The following is a 25263-nucleotide window of genomic DNA, read 5'->3' as shown; positions in this document are numbered from 1 at the left end:
TTTCTCCTTCTGCCTGTTTATTTGTGATAGAAGAGCAGCCCAATCTGACAGGGCCTGGCTCCTTCACCTCATCCTCAAGGCCATCAGCATGTTTTGGTTACAGCCAGAGCAGGTGACAGGCACCAGGCCCAGGAGAGCTGCTGCACTGCCCTGCTGTAGGGCAGAGTACACCTTCACCCAGGCCCAGCCAGATCCAAAGAGGCAAGAGGTGCTCACTGTTACACCACAGCAGGGCATGCTACAACCACCCTCTGCTGTGTTCATGCTAGGCCAGAGCAGGGCTGGTCCCAAGCAGCAGAGCCCAGGAGCTGATTCTAAGGGGCACTTATTGCTCAAGTCTTGAATTTACAGGAATGGAAGTGGTCCAAGACTAGGCTGAGCTTGGTCTCCCCCACTCTGGAGCAAGCCACCAGCTGCCATAGAGGATCAGCTAAGTGTGGCTAAAGCACACACTGAGCACCCAGCCCAGGCACAGAAAGGCAGAGCAACCTGGGCTTATCACGTGGGGGAAGCCTTTCAGGATGTCACAGCCCCTGCTATGTACTAGGCACAGGGCATGTGTACTGTACTGGGCAGGTCTGGGCCCTCAAGTCCCATATGCACTGCCCCTACATTCTCCACAGCCACACCTGGGCACAGATGTGCCAGAGCAGGACCCCCCAGCTGGGCACACAGGGACATGCAGCACTGTGGCATGGAACAAAGTGGCACATGGCATCGTAGAGCAGGAGCACTCACACTTGAGCTGGCAGTGGCAAGCAGCCAGGGACAAATCTGCTCATCCACACAGGCTCTTGTGAGACAGGGAAGAGGAGAGGGCACCAGGACAGGAAGTGGTCTCTTCTTTTGGTCCTACTCAGAAGGAAATGGCCCCTAGGCAGAAGGGCCAGATGTAGGCACTTGGGGGAAGTTCCTTTGGAAACACTGGAATGGGACTGCAGCCCCACAGCTGTGATGCAGGCAGCTGCCTCTCTGCTCAGCAACACTGAGAAACAGCACAAGCCCTCCCAGGAGCAGGAGAAGTGGCCCATGGCTGCTCAGAGCAGAGGGGCTGGGCATGCAGACAGAGGACAGCAGGGCTGGGCACAGGGGTACAACAGTCTGTAGGCACTTGACTTGGCTAGTGGCACCCAGGAACAGAGGGACAGGTCCCAGCTGCCTCTGCCCCGGGGCTCTCATTGGCTCTGGGAGCGCTTTGCCCTCTAGTTGGCTTTGACCTTGCCGTTGGTGACAGTGCCATTTTCATGGATGCTGCTGCCGTTGTGCTGGGCTGCTTGTTGAGCCACCCTGGGCAACCGTTTGCCCTTGGTGTAGGACTGGTACCAAAAGTTGGAGAAGAGGATGAAGAAGATGGTCCCATAAATCCAGATAAGGTGGATGAAGATGGGGAACTGGTACTGGCAGTTGGGCATGAAGTAATACTGGGAGATGTGGACGGAGACAATCACAAACTGTGCCTGGGAGCAAGGCAGAGCAAGAACAAGTTATCCATGGGACCAGGGTCAGGGAACCCACTAGAGACCTTATTTCTTTATGAAACCCACAGGCTCCTTTCCCTTTCCCACTCTGAAGCAAAGGTCCTTATGGTGAGGCACAGTCAGCAGCGGCTGGAAGAGGCAGGCACAAGTCTCAGGGCAGCATGTGCCTCTCACCCTCCCAACAAGGCTGCAGCCCAGGGGCAGCAGGCTGAGCAGCACAATAACCAGGCTGCTAGAAGCTCAGAGTGATATACTACAGAAGAGACAACTGCAGCTGCTGGCAGCACCTTTCAAATGTACAAGGGCTGGCCTGTCCCTCACAACAATGACTGCAGTACATGCTCTGCTCCACTGCACAGACTCACCAGCTGGATGGCTGTGATGTGTTTCTTCCACCACAGGTACTTCTGAAAGGCAGGTCCTGCTGCTGAGAGCCCGTAGTAGAAGTACATGACAACATGCACCATGGAATTGATCATGGCATGGAATGAGCCCATTCCCCCTGTTAAGACAGACTTCCATTAGTGCAGGTCAATACTCCACAGCAATCAGCACTACAGGGAGCTCCTAAGAGCCCAGCAGGGCCAAAAACCCCTTCTCAGCATGCCAGGGTAACCCCAACCTTTCCCCCAAGCCATGCACCCATGCATCCAGGTAAGTTTCCATCTTACCTGGACCAAACTTTGCTCCCCACCACCAGCTCCATGGCAGAACAGAGTGGTGGAAAAGGTGCAGGAACGTGACCTGCTCATTCTTCTTCCGCAGGACAAAGATCACCTGCAATGAAAGCCCAACAGCATCAAGGACCTGCAGTCCTGTGAGCAGCTAGAGCAGGCTGGGCCACTAATTCAGTGTCTGATCCCAGGGATGCTTCCCCCCCTCCATGCTCACTGCCATCACACTCTAGGTCACCTCACAGCTTCCAGAGCTGTAGCATGCCAAGAGAGGCCTCAGCAATATCCCAGAGTGGCCTCTTTGGCAGTGATGCCAAACAGAAGCACCACCAGGTCAGACTGGAAGGGCTGCAAAAGCACCTACCCCCAAGTGCAGTGGGCCTTAACTCCCTGCCCAGCAAGTGAGGACAAGGCCTTCCCAGCAACTCACTCACCGTGTCCGTCAGTTCGATGAACTTGGAGAAAACAAAGAGCCAAGCAACACTGACCATCTGTAACAGAACAGGTTAACATTAGAGACCCACCTAGCCTGAACATGTCCAGTGACCAAAGGTCTTCACACGGTAACCCCAGGGTGCAACCAAGAGCCAGAGCCTGCAAATCCTCTGTCTCGGGAGAGGCAGGTGGCTGTGACCCTGCTTTCCAAACAGAAGCACGAAAGGCCATTCTCACCAGGAGAGGGATGAGAACTCACCCTGAGGGCCTTGGGATCCTGCGAGAAGTCCACAGGGTCACATCGCCAGGTGTACCCAGTAAGCCACCCTGCCATCAGGAACTGCAACAAGAGCATCACTGGGGTGAGGCCCAACACATCACCCACTGCATGTCAAGCTCTGCACAGAAGGGCAGGGAACAGCCTGAAAAAGGGCTCCCCATCACCCATGCAGCCTGCACACACTGCTTTATCCATGCTAGACCATGCTGCCGACAACTCACCTCATAGACTATGTAAAGTGAGAGTCCCACCAGAAAGAAGTTGTATAGCACCATGAACTTCTTCAGGTTTAAAGGCTTCCTGTTGGCCATTAGCCGGGGACCCAAGGATAGGACAAAGTAGACATATCCCAGAAGGATGCCCATCACAAGGAATGGGGACTGCATCAGTGGATAATCAGCGATGCGGGGGTCTGCGGAAAGAGCCGGGGTGCAGAGCAGTTAGTCCTCACCCCAACCTGCTGCCAGCAATGCCACTGCCAGAGGGGAGGCAAGGACATGGCAATCCTGTTCTCCTAGGACAGGAGTGCAGGTAGGGAAGCAGTCTGGGAGCAGAGGCTGGTGAAGACAGCCAGACTCAGCAGGGTATAGCCTGAAGCCACACTACAGGGCAGCCTGGAGATCCACAAGTGCCCCAGAAGAACTTGCACAGGCACTGAGGCAAGACAGCCTCATAAGAGGCAGCACAAAAACCCCAGAGGTGCATCTGTGTAAGGGTGGAGGCAGAATGCAGCCAGACTCGGACTGCTTCGGGGATGACAGACCATCCCCACAGTGCCCGTGGCAGTAAGGCACTACCTTACTCTGGGCAGAGCCAAACACTCACCTGCTTTCTTCATGAAGTCCTGATACATGGTCACAATCCCCTCCATGGTGGTGGCAGTATCTCTGTGGAGAGAGGCAGAGCAGATCAGGCAGCTGTTTTCCCAGGAGGGCAGGCTGCAGAGCACAGCCCTGCAGATCAGCAAATTTCAAGCACAGCTTCAGAGAAACAATCATGTGTATCTGGCCAGCGCTGCTCTCAGCTGATCACACACCAGCATACACTTTCCAGCTGAGCCACATGCCCCACACTTCTCGCTGAGCCTGGTCCTGTTTCCCCAGCTCTGCTGGGCACCCCATCATCCACCACCAGCAGTCCTTCCAAGGCAAGATCCCAACATTACAAAACAGCCAGGAAAGCTTCCAACTTCAGCACTGTATCTCCAGTTCCTTAATCTTGCTCCTGCTGTACAGGCTCAAGTATTATCACTCACAGCCACCGTGACATTGCCACCAGCCCTGGCACCCATACCCACTCAGCACACTGCTCTGCCTGACCCTGGTGCAAGGTCTCCAAGGGAGATGTGGAGCTGGCCCACACCCTCCACAGAGCAGTGCCTCTATAACCAACTTTGGGCTCCTGCCCCCTGATCCCCCCCACAGAAGCAGCATACCATCCCTGGCAGACCCACTGCATGAGGAAGGAAAGCCAGGGGTTCAGAAACAAACATCACTTTCTGGTGTCAAAGTTCCTGATTTCACATCCTTGCAAAAAACCCTCTAACAAGAAACTACTATCACATAACCCAGTACCTCAGAGGGTGCATCCTGCTTGGCAATGGCATTTCCACTCCCCTTCCAGATAGCAGAAAGCCACAAGAGAAGGACAGGCTGCAGAGAGAGGAACTGGCACTCCCCACACTTGGTGAGCCTCACTAGGAGCACACACCAGTGATCCAGGCAGATGCTCTCCAGAAAAGAAGGAAGGGCCCAAGCTCTTACTGCTGCAGGCAAGATTGAAACACCCTCACCCATTTCCCTGTACTCCCCAACCTCTCCCCAGCCCACAGGACACCAGAGCAGCAGGAAGAGAGGCAGAGCACAGGCACAGCCTCACCTGACTCACCCACCTGCGAGGGAGGCATTCCCCACAGCTGCTACCAGACACTCCACCTACCCCTTCCACCAGGAAGGCACACAGGAATCACTGCCCACACACAGGACTGGCTGGGGAAATGGGTGCCCAGCCCAGTCTCCCCAGGAGGTATATTGCTGCCACCACCAGGAATCACACAGCCTCTTCCCAACCATAAGGCTGAAGCCAGAGCAGCCTTCTTCCCAGTTAGGTCTCAGCTGGGAGTATTCAGCAGCCACTGCCACCTCAAGCCCTCACCAGCCAGCACCAGCATCGCTCCTTCAGCTTCGCTGCAAGAGTTAGAGCTCAAAGTCCTCTTTGCTCGAGGTAGGATGGCAGCAGACAACCTGTGCAGTGCTACCAAGCACCTACATGACTGGCACTGCTGGCAGTAATCCTCATAGGGGCCTGGCACACACTGTTCTGGCTCACTATAGTACTCCCTGCCATCTTGGAGGCAGCTGCAGCAATAGGACAAAGCCCACTCAGGACTGATTCCCACACCTCAGGGACATCAGGAGCAAAACAGATGCTCACCCTCACAATCCAAGGTTTCGAGGGGTTTAATACCAAGCAATACTCACTGGTAGTATCACTGTGATACTAGTAATATTTAAAGTCCTGGGCACTGCCAAGATAATCCACTGTCCACATGCAGCAAAGGCCAGCAAAAAGTGCAGCAGGAGCTATGGCATCCTTGAGAGCCACTCACAGCTGCAGCTGTGGGAAATGCAGTAAGTACAAGTCCTGAAAGCTGCTGAGCTTCATGTTGCTTTAATGGCTAAAAGCAAGCTCCAAACTTGTCTGTCTAGTTTCAGCTCTCAACCACTACATACAGCTACACCTTTATTTGCTAGATTGAGGAGCCCTAAAGAGTCAGCTCCCAGCAGAGGTACCTGACTATTCAAGCTCTGTGTTTATCTTATCAAGGTGAATGAGTCAGCCTTACTACAGGTCCAGGGCAGAGACAAAAATCCTGCAGAGTACTTGCCTGTTTTGGGCAGGCTAGGATGAGGAGATAGTATCAGTCACCTTTGAGCTCCGAGCTGCATCTCACACTGCAGGGAAACACTCCAGCTCAGGCACTACAGATCACTTTGCTGACTTTGATGCCACCAAGGCTCTAGTACAACAGGCCAACTAGAACCCCAGCTCAGAACAATTTGGGGTCCATGACAGCTATCTACCCAAGCAGTGGGAGAAGCCCATTTCAATCCAGCACTAGCACAGAAGTCCCCATCAGTGCAAACAGCAACAAGCCCCTCTTCTTGCTGTGTCTTGTGAAGGACCTCTGTCACTGCTACAGCCATATGTGCCACAGGAAGATGGGAGGCATTGGACTTGTCCTGAACACAGACTCTGGGCAAGCACCAAGACTTCTACCAGGGCAGAACCAGCAGAAATATGCTACAGGCCCTTATGAAAAGGACCTATGCATTTTCCACCGCTTCTCTAGGCAGAACAACATCCTGCTAAATTCAGCTAACAGAGCAACCACGTCTCCAGGGAAACCCAAGGTTTTCAGGTCTTTGCAAGAGCTGGCATCCATCCACACTGCCATGCTACATGGACCTGCCCCAGTGTGCCCTGCTCAGTGAGCAGATGCAGGTATGTCTCACCCTCCTCTGTCCCACCAAGGCAGCCACTGGCCTTGGGGTGCTGACAGTTGAGCTGCCAAGGGGCAGTTGTAGGGCAGGCTCAAGGGTTACCTTCACTAAGCAGGGGGATGTGAAGTGCACTGGCCTGCCTGAGCCATGACTGCTCCATGCCAGCCTTTCTGCTGCAGGCAGGAGTTTTCCAGCACAGAGCACCAAGTGGCCGGGAACCCAAACTCCCCTCTTATGTCCCCTGTGCACAACACCAGGACTTGATGTCCCTCTGCACTTTGATAGTGGTTTACCATCCAGACAGCCACCTGCTCTTACTGCACTCCAGGCTAAACCACACTTCACACACTGCAGCAGGTGTTCACAGTTCACTGGTTTCATCTGTCCTCTCTGCACATGGGAGACACTTGCTTTCCTCTGACTCCTCCCAAATCCTGATCCTCTTAGGCAAGGAGCTGGGAGGAGATGAGGAACCCAAAGCTGAGCCTTGAAGAGCTGAAGAGAAGTCAAGCAAACAGGTCTAAGCATCCCAAATCATCAGGAACCCTAGGGGCCCAAACACACCCTGCACAATACATAGAGACCTTGCAACACATCTTCCATCTCTCAGCAACAGGGAGTCACTTCCCCATCTCAGAGAAAAAGTTCCCACTATTTGCAAACTAGAGTATCAGGCCACAATCTGTCCAGTAACCAACATCAAGGATTAAGTACTTGCTTACACCAAGCAATGTGTACACTGCATATTTCCAACAAGCTATACAGCTAATTAGTGCAACTTCAGCAACAACAGCAAGGCCCTTTATGACCAGCACCAGTCAGACAACAGCACTGTCAGAACCATGACACTGACAGAGACCAGAGCTCAATGCAGTTACTTTTGTTAACAGCCTTGCAGGGCACATATCTCCCCACACAGCAACCATCTGCAAGCAACAGACTCTGCCACAGACATCCAACATTCCTACTCCTCAGCACTCGGGTCAGAAATCATCCCTGTAATAAGTGTGAAAGCAAGCACCCTTATCTCCCCACTAGTTTAATTAAAGGCAGCACCAAAACAGTCTGGTAGGTGGCCACAGAGCTGCCACCCCAGGGAGAGCTGGCACAGGGCCCTTGTTCAACTGGCTAAAGCAGGCCTGGCCCCTGTGGGTCTCCCAAGGGAGTAGCAGCCCTCAAAGGCCAGGAGATAATCAGTTGGCCAGATGTGAAACCAACTCACATCCCTGATCTACAAGCCAGCATCGAAGCTTGCTGCCTGATGCAGCTCTGAGCTCCACAACCTCTCAGAAGAGGCATCTTTCTCTCCCAGCTCCCCATCATAAGCACCTGCCCAGTTTTCTGGAACTCCAGAAAGTCACTGTGGTGTCCAGCAAGGCCTGCACACAGCCCCATGTGCCCACAGACTATGTTTCCCAGCAGAGCTACAGGGACCTGTGGTTCAGAAGCCCCTGCCAGCAGCTGCTGCTCCTGCAGAAGAGCGGGACTGACCAAGACAGGCTGTGGTAGCAGCAGACAGGGCTGTGTACTGCAGACACAAGGCTGGCACCTCAAGCCATTACCAAGAGCTGACAGTCACAATGTCCACAAGAAAGCTCCACAAGCTTTCTTAAGTTTGTGCACAAGAGAATCCTGCAAGACTGGGAACACAAAACCATATCTGCCCTAAACAACACACAAGCAGCAAGGCAGTTGGAGCAAGGCAAGAGGGGAAAGTAGCCCAGACAGCCATAACCTGCAAACCCTTGTTCTTTATCGACCCTGCAGTGGGATCATTGTAAGACTGAAGTTTAAAGGGAAGCACAGAAAACTCAATTTGGACCTCCTCTGTCTGCCTCTCTGTGCCCAGGTAAAAGGGAGGTAGCCTGTAACCAGGCAGTGCACACTTGCTGCACACACAGCATCTCAGGACACAAGCACGAGCAGCAGAGAGCACTCAACAGGAGAGCTATATTCAAGTACACCTGCAGTACTGCTAATGATTTCAGCCATTCCTTGAAGACTCAGTTAAGGTAGTGTTGTCCACATACTCCTAAAGTCATGTTTTTCTCTCAAAAGAAGTCACAGCCTAAAGAGATGCCTGGCACCAACTCACAGGGCACAGAAGGCAAGTCTAGCAGGAGAGAAAGAGCTTCTGTGTTTCAAGTGCAGAAATCCATACCAACCAATTAGGTCAAAGCAGGAAAGCAGCTCTCCTCAGCTCTGAGGGCTTGGGACAGACTCTGATCAGAGTTTGAGAACAACCAGTCCCAGAACTCAGTCCACAACATAACTAGAAAGTCTGGACAGAAACTTCATGCTAGCACCACCAGATAAGTTTTCCTACTCAAATCCCATCCATTTGTCACTTCCTCTGGCCCACCTACTTCATGCTGAGTGTCAAAGGCCATGGCTAACAGCCTAGTAGTGCGTGCTCTGAAGTCAATAGAGGAGGTCTGTGTTCAGAGAAGGGGATGAAAACTCTCAAACCCAGGATATGTAACAGCTCTCGCAAGAGCTGCCGTTGCAACTGCCACAGGAGTCACCCTGGCTGGGTGCTGCTCCTGGCACACCGGATCCAAGTGGCACAAAGTGACCTGCCTGAAGCTGAGCAGTTTCCCCATCTTCACCAAGTGTGTGTTAATACCCTATCACTATCTCACGCTGCAGTTGTAAACCCTGAGGCCTTTGGACAGCATCCTACAAACAAATTAAGCTCTCCCCTTCCCATGCTTACTGGAAGCAGGGAAAGATTAACAGGCAAGCTCTGCAGAGCCTGAGCAGTCAGTGTGGCACCTCACAGGCTTCCAGGGAAAGGAAAACACCCACTGCATCAGGTACTGGTAATCTTGTACAAAAACCACAGCAGGTAATCAGACTTCAAGGTCCCACGAGAGCATGCATTACAGTAAAAGGTCTATATGCACAGCACAGTTTTTTCAGGGACAGCATCTCCTCAAGCTGTTAAGAATAGGCTTACTACTTATCACATTCAATGCTGGTGGCTGCATATTCAGGGAGCTGATATCAGTAGAGATGACAGCAGGCAGGGGAAAAGCAGAGAAAAGGCAACATCAAGCAGAAAGTCTGACATAGCAAGGAGCAAAGGAGTGAGACAAGAAACAAAGGGTGAGACACCTACACAAGTGGAAAATAAGGTATTTCCTTTCTGAGCTAACCATACTGATCTGTGTCCACTCCCTCATGCAGCACCAGGTGAAGGGGGAAGAAGGTAGAGATGGCTGGGCTCCCTCTCTAAAGTGGTAGCATCCAGCAGCCCCCCAGGGTGCAGAGAGAGCACAATCAGGAAGGACAGAACTAGGCAAGTGACAGAGCAGGGCAGGCAGGACTAGACTGAGCAAGGCCAACTTCTAACACCTGCATCTAAAAACAGGTCAAGCCTTCTAAAGCCCTCCAGCAAAGGAACAGAGTACCCCGATGTGAAGGTGGGACAGGCTGTACCACAGCATTCATCACTGGGTTTCATTATGCAAATGCCTCAATGCAAGGCTTCACCTCCATTCTCACAACAGTGGCTGTAATCATGACACAGAAATGATTACTGTGCTCTGCCCCTTTCAGGCCTGTGCGTTAATTAGACAGCCCCATCAAGACCAGATGGACATTAAAGTCTACAAAGCAAGATGCAGAAAGGAGAGACTCAGAGCCACTTCTCAATGAGACAAGGGGTCACTGCCTGGAACTCACCATGACATCAGCTTTGGGCCCCTGTGCCCTCCACACCAAGAAGGCAGTTCAGCCACACAATCACCTTCTAACAAGAGAATGGGATGTTTTCTGACAGTACAAGAGATGTTGGACTCCAGCACCTAGAGCCCAACAGCATAAGGCTTAGTAGAGACCACCTTTAAGAGGATTCACAGCCATTTAAGCACAAAAAATGAAGCATGAGGCACGATGATCTCAATATAGGTATAGATGGACCCCTCAAAGTCAGGACTGTTGCTTCTACTGCTGGTCCTCTACAGACAGGGAAAGCCTCTTAGGATTAAGTAGAAATGGCATGAGTTGTAAATCTGTGTGTGTACAGAGCAAATCTATTAACAAACTATGAGAGCAAAGCCAGCTGGTCTGATCCACAGGGTAAGAGCACTCCTTGCACAGCTGGAGAACTTGCTGCCAGTGACAGCTTACCACCCTGATCCATCCCACAGGGAAGAATCAACCAGAAATTAAAAACCCCATGAGACACTAAGGGAAATCAAGAACCATCAGACCCAGTTACCACCTCCACCATCCTCAAGCCACTAAAGGCTCAGATAGTCTGCAGACACAGGGCTGTGGCAGCCACAACTTGTCATCTCTGAGCAACAGCAGCCCCACAACTCCTGCAGGGAAGAGTCCTGGCTCCTGGGGACCGTCTCCTCCCTGTAGGAGCCCAAGCTGCCTCACCTGTCTGACTGGCAAGAACCAGACTTTCCAGCCCAAGTACTCCCACCATCTGTCCAACACAAAAGCACAGAAACACAGAGCATCTCTTGGGCCATCACAGGCACCACTCCCAGTGTCTCTCTCTCTCTCTCTCCTGTGAGCTTCTCCCTAGAGGAAGGATCTCAGGCTGAGTGTTGACTGTGCTGTAACCTCAGCAGAAAAGAGGAAAGCATTCACTTGTAAGCTTCAAGGACAGTGCCAAGCCAAGTATGCGGCAATGTACCTGCTTCTGACACCAGCTTCAGAGGTTCCTCAGGATGCAAAGCTTTTCTGCACCAGGAGCAAAAGGAGACACTATGCACCTTCAATAAGCTCACTTATTTTCACCACTAATGTGTGGTGAAAGACAGCTCTAGGTCAGAGTGAGCTTTTACTCCCCTAGTTTTAACAGTACTTTCTCTCATATCACATTTCTGCCCTGAAGGACCACAGAATCCCCCCATCCAAAAGACTTTCAGGAAACAGAAGTGAGAATAAAACATAGGGCAGGACTGCAAAGGCCCAGGCTGTGTGGGTGGCATAGCTTAATCCCCACAGCGAGATGCAGCAAGTAGATGCTGCAACAGCTGGCATCATTGCTGTTGCTCATAGGAACAGGCTGTTAGCAGCAGCTCACACCCATGAGCTAGAGGGGCTTCTTAGGAAAGAGATAAGACACAGCAGTGTCAGTCAAGCCTCAAGGGCTCAGCCAGCTGTTTGACTCTCTAAGCCATCCTCAAGAAGCTGCCCGGCAGGTCTGGTGGGAAGGTCAGCTCCATCCAGCTAGGAATCTGCCCTGGCTGCATTCTGGCAGAAGAGAAGGTGGTCAATTCAGGACAGCACAGCAGGAGAGATGCCCTGCTGCACAGGCAATCCTGGCCACCAAGAGGGGAATAGATGCTCTAAGGAAATGCACTAGCAGGTAAAGCACCCTGTGTTATCCCATGCTACCCACTGAGCACAGGAGGGGGTATTCACCCCACTTCTTCCTGCCTTTAGGACTCCAGAACCGAGGTGGTCAGCCACAGGGAAAGCATCTAACAGCTCCCCTGCAGGAAGCAGCCCAGGCACGGAGGCATAGATGTGACCCCCAAAGCTTCTCCTCCTGCTGCAATGCCTATTTTTGCTGCCTCATTTAGTCTGTTATAAGATCAAAAAGAAGAAGCTTTCCCAACTGCCCTCTCGTTACAACACAGGAACAGGCCCATGTAAGAGACCTACAGACTGTACTGCCAGTGGTTATTAAGCTTGAAGTTATCCAGCAAGTGCAGACCCTTGTGCATGGCCACACCACTGCGAGGCGAGCCCGCGGCCAGGGGACTGCTGCCACCAGGAGGGTGACAGTGACCTCCTCCTCTTGCCACCGCGTTCCAGAGCGAGGGCCAGCGGGAGGCCAAGCACCTACACGAGCCGGCACTCAAAGCTGACATTGTGTCGCAGCAGCGGGGGAGGCCTGGTAGTGCCACCCTGCCCGGAGGAGGAGGGAAGAGCCATCTCAATGGTTACATTGATGCCGAGGGCCGTGCACAGGAAAGCTCCCCGGCCGCCGGGGGCTGCTCTCGCCCCGCTGCAGCGAAGCCCCAGCAGACCACAGCCCTCCTGGGCTGCCCGGCGTACCCGCAGCTCTCAGCCCGGTGCCCCCGCCGGGAGGGCCCCGCTCGGCCCCGCTGCCACCCCCGCGAGTGCCCCGGCACAGGCCCCGCCGGCCCCCCCGCCCGGGCGGCTCCCGGCCCGGCTCGGGTGTGGCGCGGCCGGGCCCGGAAGCGGGGCCGCGGCCCAGCGGGGCCTGCGCGGCCGGGAAGGGCCGCTACGGGCCCGGGGAGGCCCCGCGTGTGGGGAGGGGGCTCGGCCACCTTCCAGCGAGCCCCGCGGGCCGCTCCGCCGCCTGTGGGGCCGGCACAGCCCCGCCGAAGCGCCAATGCGGCGGTGCCGATCCCGTCCCTGAGAGGCCGCGCAGCCGCCGGTCCCTGAGCCGGGGAGCGGGAGAACCCCGGGCTCGGGCAACCGGCCGGACCCGGCACGGCCGCCGGGCACAGACCTGCCGGAGCGGGGGCCGCTGTTTGTGCCCCGGCACAGAACAGCGCCGAGGGACGGTCCTTCTACCCGGCCGGCCGGGAAAGCATCCCAACCCCGCACAGAGCGGGCGGCCCTGCCCCAGGGAGGGCAGCCGACTGCGGGAAGGGAACTAACTGCACCCTTCCCTGGCACCATGGAGGGAGCGCTGAGGCAGTGGCATCAGGCTGTGAGCCAGGGAGTACTGCAGCTCCTCACAGCGTCAGGACCCAGCTACTTTAAAAAAAGAAATACACTTCAGCAACTCAGCTTGGACTCCACTTGACTCCCTCCTTCTGACGCGGGCAGGTTCGCACACCTCTGCACTGCCACGAGGATCCACATCGCCACTATGGGCACCCCTCTCGCCAGGAGGGTGACAGCCTCCGCTGGTGGCAGCCGCACCCAGCGTGGTCACCCCATGTCACAACACCCACCCCACCCATCAGGCCACGGCCTCCCCCGCCGCGCTCCCCCCACGCCTGTGGTGAGGGGACACCACCCGCCTCCTCCCAGGACAGAGAGCATCCCAGCTGAGGGGGACACGGACGCACACACAGCCTCCTCCAGCAGCCCCGTCAACAGGTGCCAAGCCAGCACACAGCCTCCCTGGGGCAGGGCCCACCTACCCTGGCAGCAAAGCTTCACTACCAAAGCAGCTGAACCCCCCTAAGGCCTCCCCAGCACCCTTCCGCAAACAGCCCCAAAGTCCCCCCAGCACAGCCCAACAGTCAGCCCAAACCCGCCAACCTGGGACACCTTCACCCAAACTGCCCCCTCCTAAACATCCCAAAGGACCGCTGGGGTAGCCCGGGCACCCCTGGCCCACCGCCACCGGACAGGGCTGGGCCCCGCGCCCTCCTTCCCACGTGCCCGCGACCCGATGCCCGCCCGCACTCACCGCCAGCCGCGCCCCACTCTGCCGCCGCCACGGCCGCCCCCACCATTAAACCGAGCGGCCCCGCCCCCCTCGCCGCTGCCCATTGGCCAAGGAGGGCAGAGCTCCGCCCCCGAAGCAGCCTCGACCAATCGGCGCGGCCGCCTCGTCCCGCCCGGTCCGTGGCCACGCCCAGGCCGGCGGTGCCGGGGCCGCGCGGGCGCCGCCTGAGGGAGAGCGGGGGGGGCCGCGGGAGAGGGAAGGGCACCGGGAGGGGGAAAGGACCCGGTTTGGGCACGGGCGGGGTGGGGTGCACAGGGCCGGCCTGAGGGCGGTGGTGACGGCGTGAGGGAGACCAGTACGGGTCCATCAACAGGTGGCTCCTTTTCTGCCCCAGAGACACCTCAACAGCCATCGCGAGCGTTTGGAAACGCAGGACAGAAGGACACCTCGGAGACCCCGACTCCGACCACTTGCTGTTTCCAGCACCGCTTCATCCTGCGGTGTCTTCACAGCCACGCCAAGCTGCATCCTAAAAAGTGGCCGGGCCTTGGCTCGTGCTCGTCTGGTCTGAAGGCGTTTTTGGAACTCACTATTCTAATTGTTAGGAATCATCTTCTCATTTCCAGCTTAATTGGATGCACGGCTGGTTAATATCCATTTGCTCCTGTGCCAACGTTGTAATTTATCTCTCATAGCTCCTGCCGTGCTGTTTACACTACAGTGTATTTGGAGACGGCAATCATCTCCCTCTCAGCCATTACATGGAAGACTAAACAAGATTTTCCAGCATTTTCCTACTAGCCTGCCTGTCCCTGCACCTAATGCCATGGTAGCTCTTCTGACTGGGCTGCTGCTCAAGGTTCCTCTCCTGAAAATGAGTGCCAAAGCCAGACTTTGTGCTCATCTGGTAAGAATTCCCCAACTGGATACAGCCAGGGTTGCTTTTGCCCTTCTCACTCCCATTTTGCAGTGGCAGCTCCGTGTCACTCTGTGGCTGGTTACTCCTGTGATTTATCATCTTCAGATGCTTGCAGCTCGCAAAGTCCCCAAAATGCAGTAAAGAAAGTCTGGTGGCTTTTATGCTTTTTTTTTTTGGCGGTACAGCATTCCTTTACTTTCCCCCACACTGCTAATGCACCACAACATTCTGACTTCATCAGATTGCACCTAATATTTGTGCCAGTCAGTCCTTGAGGAAATCAATTTATAAAAACATCCACAAGTACCTCAGTAGTAACCTTCTGTGTGTCCTGATATGCTCCCTTCCCCAGACTCTGCTTTCATCTTGACCTTAACCACTCCTTCCTACGTGAAATTCCTGTGCTTATTTCTGCCTCAGCATCTACCAAGGTTCCCAGTTGGTCCCAAGGTTCACAGCTGGTTCACTGGAGTCCATGCAGGACCTATAGCTTTATAGAGACATTAGGTTTTTTGTTTGGTTGGTTTTTTTTTTTTCAACCGTTAGGTTAGTCAGACATAATAAACCTTATTTTATCCCCCATTTCCTGTCCGAGTGCCACGTTACTCTTTAACTGAACACTGTTAACATCAGACTGTCAGGGCTGAAGGTTTCTGGATCACTTTTTCTTCTTTGTTAAGTATAGGCATCAGTCTTGTTTGCTATTCTTCACTTCTTTTTTGTCTTCCTTTTATTTTGCACCATTACTCTATTTTTAGTTGATTTGTGGTCCAATTCAGTGGAAATCTTGCTATGTAGTTTGTCACGAAACTAGAGATCACCAGTGGATTCGTTCACACTCCCTAGCACTAGATTCTCTTCCACCTTGTATCTCAGATCTCATAGCTTTCTCCAAGCATTCCTTCTCTCCTCTGGATCCACCCTCGCTGGCAGGCTTGTCACACTCTAACAATGAGCCCCAAATTGCACAGCCCAGCCTCTTCCTGCTGTTGGAATAATTTTCCAGGTCACTCTCTTTCTTCTGCTCTGAATGCAATTTGTTTCTCCTCTCTCGGTTCTGGGCTCTACTTCCCTGTTGTGTCTGCTGTCTCCACCATTGTCCCTGTGTGGTATTTGCTCATTAGTCTTCCCTTGCTGTTGCATCTTCTGTTTCTCTTCTTGATTCTCCAACACATCAAATAGATTTTTACCACTTTATTTCTCCTCTATCAGTTGGTTCTACTTTTCACACTCGCTGGCTTTGATGGGTTACCTTTGTCTGCGTGTTGGCCTTTTTTTACTTCTCATGCTCAGCAGGTTTCTGCAGTTCCTCAGTGTTCCCCCTTCCCACCATATCCCTGGAGCTGCAGCAGCCTAGGCAGGAGCTCCAGCTGGAGCCAGATCTCTGCTCTGCCAGAGCACCCTGGCTGCAGGCGAGCGGATCCGGCACCTCCTGTTTGAGGGAGTGATGCAGAGTCCCCTCCTAACCCTTGGGGACAGGCCTCCAGCAAGGACCTGACTAATCTGCTGCGTGTTGTAGATCTGGGTTTCTGCCTTCCAGCCTCTTTGGAAGCAGGGTAGCACAAGCACACATAGCAAGGAAAATCCCTGAAAAGTAAGGGAGGTGAGGGAGACAAGGCCAGAGTGACATGACCTGTTGTCCACAGCCAGATGTTCCCAAAGTGTCTGGAGAGAGATTTTTATAAATGGATAATCTTCTGCTTCCATCTTGAATCCTGCCTGTATGACCTGAAATCTGTGAGAGAAGCTGTTTGCAGCCAGCCAGGCATGTCACCCTGACTGGTGATCATCTCTGGACCTCTTGAGCAGAGATGATCCTGTCACATGCCTGCACAAGGGTGTCCTGCCTGCACCAGCCATTCCTGCGGCAGACAAAGCCCTACAGGTCATTGACTCTTCACCTGCAGTTCAGGACACAACCTGGCTGTTGTGCTCCTGGTCCCAACAGCCTGGGCTGCACCAGGCTTCAGTTTGGGAGAGCTTAGGTTCCTTCCTCCACTTCTTATCCTGGAGAACAACATACCATTTCCATTGTAGCTTTAGTGAGGGCCCTGCTGATCCTTCTTGACATGGAGATCCGATCAGATGGAACTGGCTGTGGGTCTCTGTGCTCCTTTCCATTGTTCCCTCCACCAGTCCCTGTCTTCTGCTTTCTCCTTGCAGAGCAAGGTGCACCTCTCTTTCCCCTTGTCTCTCTGCCTTGGTGCAAAAAGTAGGCATGTGTTAATGTAACTTGCTGAAGGCACAATGACTGAAGCCATCATCAGTGCAGAGGATTATCAGACTATCAGATGGGAAGGGAACTTCTGTAGGAACTAAGCAATGGAAAAGGAGTGAAGTTCAATGAGAGGTTATGACCTTAGAGATTAGTAATGATGATTTCTTCTGCATGTAATGAGATGTAATGAGTTTCTCAGTACTGCAGCTTTTCTGGTGCCAGTCTTGAGGACTGGCTTAGGTTCACCATGCAGCTGAATAGGGAAAATAGGGAGTTTCAGCCCCCTCAGGGGTTTAAGTTTCTCTGTTTTCTTGCAGAGATAAAAATTCTTAAAATCCTGGCTTGCTGGGGAACTAAAATACCTTTTTGATCACATCTGGTTTATATAGTAAGTTTATATTCTTTTATTCACTGAACTTATAACTATGAATTTATTACTTTTAAATACTGATAATCTGAATGGTGAGAGTTTTATTTGGCAATACATTGACATTATGCAACTTGAAAAATCTAAAATATAATGAAAAGACAAAATGAATTCAGTGAAATTAAAAACATGTACACTTGGCCCTGTAATTTTTCAGTAATGTATTTGACATACATAGTTAGTAAATTTACCTAGCTTATTACATTTGGGGAGTGAAAAGATGATTCCCAGATCCTCCTGTCCTTTTCTTTTTAATAATGAAAACCCAGTGATTTTGCATATGATCAGATAAAACCACTGAATGTAAATTGGCTCTCTAATGTTGTTTAACCCTTCTCCCTTTCCCTGAGGTTGGACCCTAAAGCACTATCAACCACGCCTCATTGCTGCACACCTTCTCTGTGACTGCGTGACAAAAATCGACCGGTTGATTACCCTGGGAATCGCAAATCATGCAAGAAATGCTCCTACACCACCTCTGTCTATACTGAGAGGATCAAACAAGGCTTTCATGACCACTAAAAGTGGAGATCGATGATACCACTCGGAACCTGAAAGACCATTAAATGCCATAATATCACTTTGTGATTTCAATAAATGGAGGTGGGCAGGTAGGTCGTGCCCGAGCATGCATTGCTCAGGCTGATGTGCTGCCTCCTTCCGTGGCTGATATCAAGTTTAAGTGACTCATCTTGGGCAAAATTTTATGTGTTATATATGCTGATTACATCATACCGGCAGCAAAGGCCAATTACCCCGTCATTGTTGCCCTCTTCCCCCTAAAGCCAAAAGAAATACCTTCATTCCTGGGGTTCAAGGTTCCTACAAGCCCCTCAAGCCACCAACAAACAACTCAGAACATTTCTGTAGTCAGCAGGCATGACATGACCCCGCTGAAACCCCTGCTGTAACACGGTGCTGTCATCATTCATTCATGGCTGGGCTTCCGCAAACGAAGATTTGGGAAGGGCTCTACCCACATTTGTTGCAAGTGCGTTGGTGGCTAAAAAGGCCAATATGAGATAGATGATGCTGTAGTTTCGCACTAAAACATCACCTGGAAAAAGGTATTCCGGGGGATGAAAAGGGAGGTTGGAAGCATCACCCGGAAGCTTGCAGGCACTGTGGTGGTGCCCTGGGAGCTTTGATGGCAGACTTTCACCCCGGCGTGTTTAATTGCTGGACTTTGCCTGCCAGCTGGGGTGGGCAGCACACATGACTGTGGTTTCCTGCTGGGACCTTTGTCAGCTGCATAACAGCCTCTCCAGGGTGAGCCCTGACACCCACCTCTGCAGGCTGGCAACATCACTCCAGCAATACAGGACCCCCTGCCACCTCCACAGACATGCCAGGAGTCTTGGCCCATTCTGAACCTGTTAAAGCATCCTTATTTGTTCCATAAGGATAACCTTATGGAATAATGGTGCTTGTTTCAAATCCACCAAATTATGGGGAGGGTGGGGGGGAAAGAAGCAGAGCCACAGCTGGAGCAAGGTGCCCAAGGATACCGAAAGCCTGGAGAAGCCCATTCTTCAGTGTCTCTGCAAGGCAGCAGGCACAGCAGGGCCAGCTCAAGGCCCAGAGTGGACTAGCAGGAGGCTGGAAAGGGTCAGGAGGTTTGGGGGCTTCAGCACATGCAGCACAACAGCAGTCCTTGGTTACTAGTGCAAGAACTGGCAACTGTTCACATGCAGTGTGTCGTGGCAGAAGACCATGGGAGTTCTGGTAGCTCTGTTTCTGGTAGGGACCTGAAAACTGCCCTTTCTCTGAGAGCTTTTAAGGCTGTCTCATGGACACATGCTCCTGAAGAGAGAAAATGCAGGTGAGGAAAAAGGCCCTGGTCTTGCTCATCCCCAGAATGCCCTTTCCATCTGAAGTGATCATCTCTGGGAACCTGTCCCAGACTGCCTGGAGCCCAAGAGAGCATCTTGGCAAAGCCAGGTGACTTCTCCACCTTTGGCAGGTGGTTGGGATTACAGTCAGAGTTGGTGACATGACACCCACATATCACGCTCCACAATTGTGTCCCAGGGCTGCCTTCCTAACGTGGTACAGCAGTGCCACACAGCTCCATGGAGCACACAAAGCCGGAAGAAAAACCCCTCCCAAATGCTCCAGGCTGAGCTGGACACTCTCCTGGGAAAACCTTGCCTTGACCTGAAGTGGCCACGGAGTCCCAAGCAGAGGCTGCCCAGGTCCCAGGTGCTGCCCCCTCGGCCATGGGGCAGTGGGGCTAAGCCGGCGCTGGCATGAGCACGCTGCTGGTCACTCTGCAGGGACTAAGCCACAGAAAGGACATTGTCAGAGTGGAGGATTGTTCTGGGGGAACAGGCTGCACAAAGAGGAATTGTTTTGCTGTGAAATGAGGCCGTGTTTAGCTCCAGCCGAGGCTGGGCTTTGCCTGCCTGTCTGGGCTGCGGGCTGGTGGGGGACACTGTCCTCCCTGGCCTGCCTGGCATCTTCTCTGCTTCTAAGGTTGTCCACTGGCGCAGTCAGCAGCACTGTACGTGCCCTGAGACCCATTGTGGTTTGGGAGAAAAAAGAAATTGAGGGATAAGAGAACTCATGGCACGTCTGCCATGGCCTTCTGCACCTGCCTGGCATGTCCAAGGGACAGAGGGGAAGGGGAGAGCAGCAGTGGGGCAGCTCCCACAGTGAGGGGCTGCACTGTTTCTCCTAGGGACAGATAAACAGGGGGGAAACAGAGGTATGCAGTAAACTGCTCCAAGATAATGGGCAGAGAACATAGTGGCCTCTTTTCTGGAAATACCTCTCCAAAAAGTGTTGTCGATGGTGAACACCACAAGCTTTCTTGGATGCATGTGTGGGGACAAGCATCTTGCACTTGAGCTCCAGAAAGACACAGCAGGGAGCACAGGACATAAAGAAGCAAAGGAGGGGGAGCTGCATGCTCAAAATGTGAGTTGGAGCATTCCTATTAATTCCTAGTGGTTTTACTCCCTATGTGAGTGAACACAAGCAGTTAAAAGCAATGGTGGACGCACCCACAGAGGCTTTCTATGAGTCATTCCTGGCTCGGCAGTTGCTGTGGGGTTTCCGCAGTCCAGGGCTGCAGGTCCTGCTGGCCTGGCTCCTCCTGCCCACAGCCCTGTGCTGCCCAGCTCCCTGCCCTGCCCGTGCTCTGCTGTGGGGGGATGCACATGGTGTATGCCCTCTGACAGCCCCACGCAATCAAATCTGGTGCGTTTTGCTGACTGGAGCAAAACAGGCTGTGCTATGATGATGATGACGACTGTGGCTGTTTCTACCACTGTGATGCCCATGGGAACCTAAATATACAAAAACAAGACATCCAAAATGATGGCTCTTTGGCCCCACTTATGCAGAATGTGTTTCTCAGGGGGGATACAAGTCGGTGTGTTAGCTACTGCCATGAACTCTTTAGGCAGTGCTTTGAAGTCCTGCCATGCTGCTGCAGCAGAGCAGGAGACAAGAGGCGTCTCTCCCACCCCACACAGCAGGACCCGGACTGCAGTACTGCATCAGTACCAAGAATAAACCCCACGTGAACATCCACTGCACGTTTCAAAGCCAAGTTCCTGCAGGAGCAGCACACCTCCATGCTGCATGCCAGGGTGGGCAGAGCCCAGGACTGGCACATGACAGTGGGAGACAGACATGACCCACCAAGGCCACCTGGCAATAGGTATAGAAGGAGGTGGTCTGGAAAAGAGCAAAAGAGGAACATCTGGGAAATGCTGCAGCTTCGAAATAACACCCACAGACAGCAGTGATGCCCCTTTGGCCCAAAGCACGGCCAAGAAATGAAAAATGTAATGCAAAAATACCCTGGGGCACAGTCTTTTCTCAGAGGAAAGGAGCTGCCATGCCAAGGGGGACCTTAGCACCACTGCTAATTCAGTGCAGAAACTGCTTGGACATGACGGGAGCAAAGGGAGAAGCCTCACAGCAAGCAGGTAAATCAGTGACAGAATCTGAGCAGCAGTGACAAGATTGCTGCTGCAGGAACCACAGCTCTTCATCCCCTGACCTTGGCAAATATGTGTCTCAGTCAGAAAAATGCATGCAGTAATTTCCTTTCTTTACAAAATGCACACTAAAAAATAATAATAATAAAAAAAAAGACACAGGCTTCTCCTTCAGAAGAGCCAGCCAGCACGCTTTGCATTACTCTGATGTCAGGGTTACCCCTGAGGAAGTTGCAGAAGGTTTTCATTAATTTCTAAGTGCAGGTTTCCACCAAGGCAGTGTTCCTGGATCCAGCCAGAGCGCTGCGGTATCATAAGGACAATAAATAAACTGTGGAGTCACATCAGCTTGAACTATTTTTATGGCATGTATTACAAATACACCCAAACATCCCATTTCTCCAGCATGTATTTTTACCACCACAGCGTCTGTGTGAGGTACAAAGCGGTAACATTTTCTTTTTAAGACAGATGAAGATTTATGGCACTCGGGTGGAAGGAGGAACTCCATGGGATTTTTCCAAAGCACCTGTGTATTCATTTGTAGGTGCCAGCTGTCACATAGACATGCTCTGCCTCTCCTGGGGCCACCAGGCTCATTTGGGGAGCCTGGGGGAAAGCAGAGCCTGACTGGGGGGCTGCTTTCACCACCAGGCCGTTTTCCTTCCGTTTGTGCCTTTGACTTTCAAGCAGTTTCTGAGTTTTTCAGTGGCCAGTTAAAACCCTCCTTTTGCTGCTGTTTCCATGTATTTGTCTCTCCTCTGTCAGCTGCAGGTGAAGCTGCTTTGGGAGCAATTCAGATGCAAAACTTGGCTTAACACCCTTTGGCAGCACACACCCCATTTATGTAGCTTCTTAGCATCAGAAAGTCCTCAGGCTCTCTCAACCCAACCACCACAAGCCTTCTCCTTTGGTCCCAGATGTTTCTGTCACAGAGATCCCATCCTAGCAGGAGGATGGAAACCAGCCCTGTAGCCCATGCTGAAACCTGCCTTAGCTGTGTTATGGAGAGTGGAGAACTGCAGAAGGTTCCCTAATTCTCCTGTCCCCCCATCTCTTTGGTTGCTTCCCTCACACCTCCTGTACTTCCCCTCCACTGGAAAGGCTTAATGATGCCCACTTAAAAGATCTGTAGGTTAAAAAAAACCAAACAAAAGTGTTATGTTTTGCTTGTTCAAACAAAAGAAGACACCTGTGTGCACATCTCCACTGGGGGACAGGACAAGAGAACAAACAAGCAGCAGGTGTTTGTCGTGCTGATCAGTGGATGCAGAGAGATGCAGGGAAGCGGTGGCAACAGGCTGAGCTTCACAGCTTCCATAGACAAACTGGCCCAGGGCAGCAGCAGGACAGGCTGTGGGCACCACCCAGCATGGCTGGATGTGCGATACGAGCTGGGAACGGTGCGCCTGTGGGTAGCTGGGCAGGAAGGAAAGGCAATAAATATCTCTCTCCTGCATTTGGGAGGAAGCCAGATGAAGCATTCCTGTCACGAGGGTGAAATGCTTTCCACTCTAACAGTAACTCAGGAGGATGTTAAACAACAGTTGCATAAGGTAAACATGGAAAACTCAGCAGTCTGGGTATCCCGCATCTCAAAAATAAAATTAAAAAAAAAATCTGATTTTAAAAATCCAAGCTATTAATGATGACATTCAGCAAGACAAGGGAGCCTGGAAAAGCTCCAGAGAACAAGCAAGCTGATATTATGCCAGTATTTAAAAAAAGTAAACAGGATGGCCTTGTAAACAGGTGTGTCTATTCGACAGACATCACATGCAAAATAATGACCAAGAAATATGTGATTGCATTGATAAAGATTTAAAGCAGAGAAATATAAATATAAATCATCAGGGATTACAGACAATAAGCCTTCAGACTAACATGATAATTTTTTTGGCACTGTATGTTCTTAAATATCAGAGAGCAACCTGGCTGGTACAGAGCCATGTGAGATCAAGGAACAAGCTCACGGTGACCTGGCCAAGTGTGAGGCAGCAGAGGAGATGCTCCTCATGGAGCTGTACCGAGGATGTGTTTGTAGCAGGGAGTGCTAAATAGTGTAAAGCTGATGACCTGGAGGGAAATGAAGTCATGATGGGCAGAGCCTGTTGTCCTGGGAGCCCTTGGGATCCCTGGGGCAGTGGGCCCACACAGTGAAAGATGCCCATTGTCTGCACTAGAGCCCAACTGGTACTGAGGAGGGCCTTGGGGGCCAGAACAAACCAGTGTCCATCTCTGCCACACTCTTGCACCCAAGCTGGGGCCCAGACAGCCCAGCAACACCTGCTGTGCTGGGACTGAGCCTCCTCCTTCCCAAAATTATCCTACTTGGAAGAGAGGAGTTCAAAAGGAATTGGATAAGGCAAGGGAAAAGAAAGACCCTGAGGGCTCAGTGCAGCAGCACATCCCATGCTCACAGGAAGAGAGTGCTTCCCCATGGCCTGCTTGGCCCCTGCCACAGGGGGACACAGCCCCAGCCTCTGCCCTGACCAGCAGGGCTGTGCTTTTATTCTGACACAGTGCACTGGGAGTGCTGAACCCCTGTTGGACTTGCAGACCACAGTGACAAGCAGTGGACCATGAATTCCACTGTGAGTTTATGGGTAAAAGGCTTGTTCCTTTTCCCTGTTCAAACATTCAAACACTGGCAGCAACCGGCTAAGAGGTTAAAGTCGCTCTACATTTGAGACTCCCATTCCCACAATCAGAATAGCGTGTCCTAGTCCAGTGTCCCAAAGGACACAGATGCATAAGGAGATTTGGATGCGAGTCAAGAAGTGGAAAATGGAAAATATGCCTTAAAGCAAAAGGGACTTTCATCAGTTCAGTCTTTCATTAAAAAGGATCTGGAAAGCTTGATCATAATATCCGACTCCTCTCTCTGGGACCAACAGCTCAGGGGCTCACTCCCTGGCTGAGAAGATCCACTCACTGGAAGGGAATTAAAGAAATGCAGCCTCAATCTAAGGTGTAACAAGAAAAATAGTTTTTAGAACGACCTACCAACCACTGTAGCTGAGACACATCAGTTCAAGATCAACTGTTTTCCTAACAACAGTGCTCTAATTTTCTGGAGAATGAATTCACGGCAGCCTGTGTCATCCAGGAAGTTACGCTGGCGAGCCCAGCCAGCCTCCCCGGCTTTATAATCTACGGAAAAAAATCCTGCCTGTGTTTCCCTTCTTCCCGTCCAAGTGTGTGAAAGGTCTGGCCGGCCCCACTGGAGGCGGTTTTGGGAGAGCCAGGTTAGCGTGGGCAGCAGCAGCTGTGCCGTGCCTGCGTCCCACACTGCCCCAATCACCCCGGCGGCCGCTGGCCCTGGTGCTCCTGCACTGGGGCATTTTAGCTTTATAAGGAAGCCAGTCTGGGGGGACAAAGGGAAGCAGCATCCTAGAGCTGAGGCTCCACGAATGACGGGTGCCAGGGATCTGACACACACAATATTCTGCCTTCCTTTCCAACCACAGCAGGGATGTGAGACAGAGCAGGGCACAGGCATTCACATGGTGCTCAGCCCATCACGGGGAACAGCCCTGCAGGCTCTCACTCCCTGGCCCTCAGGCTCCAGTTTTTTGCACAAACCCCTGACACTGGAACCAGTAATGTGCCTCCTCTGCCCTCACCCTGCAGTCAGTGTCTCCTGAGAGAGCTGGAACCTCCGTGTTGTTTAGGAGCAAGAAAGCAATTCCATCAGTCTGGTTGGGATGGTGCCACTGCAGACTCCACTGGGCTCATTCCTAGCGGAGCAGCTTTGCCATCTTATAAGCTGTTTGTGCTTCCAGCTCAACTTTCTACTTCCCAGCACTTTTCAAGGGCCAGCACATCAAAATGGGTCAATAACTGCCCTAGTCACAGCTTTGTGGAAGGTTTTGTTTTGGGAGAAGGGCTCGCAGCCTCCACAAATAAGCTGGATCTGATTAGTTCATAGGCAAGCAGTGCAGGAGCAGCTGCAGGCTCTATCTGCTGAGTGGAGATTTCCTCACCCGAAGATTGCTGACAGATGCTATTGAGTAAAACACAGTGCTGGCTTTCAC

At 52.4% G+C, this 25263-nt stretch overlaps 1 protein-coding gene across 4 annotated transcripts; it reads right to left on the bottom strand.

Moving 5' to 3' along the window:
* On the bottom strand, positions 1-13804 carry ELOVL1 (ELOVL fatty acid elongase 1). 4 transcript variants are annotated; one of them, XM_064665492.1, is made up of 8 exons: positions 13734-13804; positions 3693-3754; positions 3089-3279; positions 2847-2927; positions 2587-2643; positions 2150-2255; positions 1844-1980; positions 1-1457 (listed from the first exon to the last, which is right to left on the bottom strand). In XM_064665492.1, exons 2-8 carry the CDS (start codon positions 3736-3738, stop codon positions 1203-1205), a joined length of 873 nt encoding a protein of 290 aa, XP_064521562.1. In that variant the 5' UTR covers positions 3739-3754; positions 13734-13804; the 3' UTR covers positions 1-1202. The 4 variants fall into 4 exon arrangements, with proteins under 4 accessions (XP_064521562.1, XP_064521561.1, XP_064521563.1 ...); XM_064665491.1 differs by lacking the exon at positions 13734-13804 and adding an exon at positions 12819-12950; XM_064665493.1 differs by lacking the exon at positions 13734-13804 and adding an exon at positions 12634-12698.
* Positions 13805-25263: the final 11459 nt, after the last annotated feature.

This window comes from Pseudopipra pipra, chromosome 9, assembly GCF_036250125.1.
Source record: "Pseudopipra pipra isolate bDixPip1 chromosome 9, bDixPip1.hap1, whole genome shotgun sequence".
NCBI lineage: Eukaryota > Metazoa > Chordata > Aves > Passeriformes > Pipridae > Pseudopipra > Pseudopipra pipra.
This window is presented reverse-complemented; position numbering and strand designations above follow the sequence as displayed.

What these genes read in the sequence shown, in the direction of transcription:
- ELOVL1 (XM_064665492.1), bottom strand. Translation starts at nt 3,738, where the DNA reads ATGGAGGGGATTGTGACCATGTATCAGGACTTCATGAAGAAAGCAG. An exon ending in GGACTTCATGAAGAAAGCAG is followed by an intron (nt 3,280 to 3,692) that starts GTGAGTGTTTGG and finishes CTCTTTCCGCAG; the next exon opens with ACCCCCGCATCGCTGATTAT. An exon ending in CACTTTACATAGTCTATGAG is followed by an intron (nt 2,928 to 3,088) that starts GTGAGTTGTCGG and finishes CTCTTGTTGCAG; the next exon opens with TTCCTGATGGCAGGGTGGCT.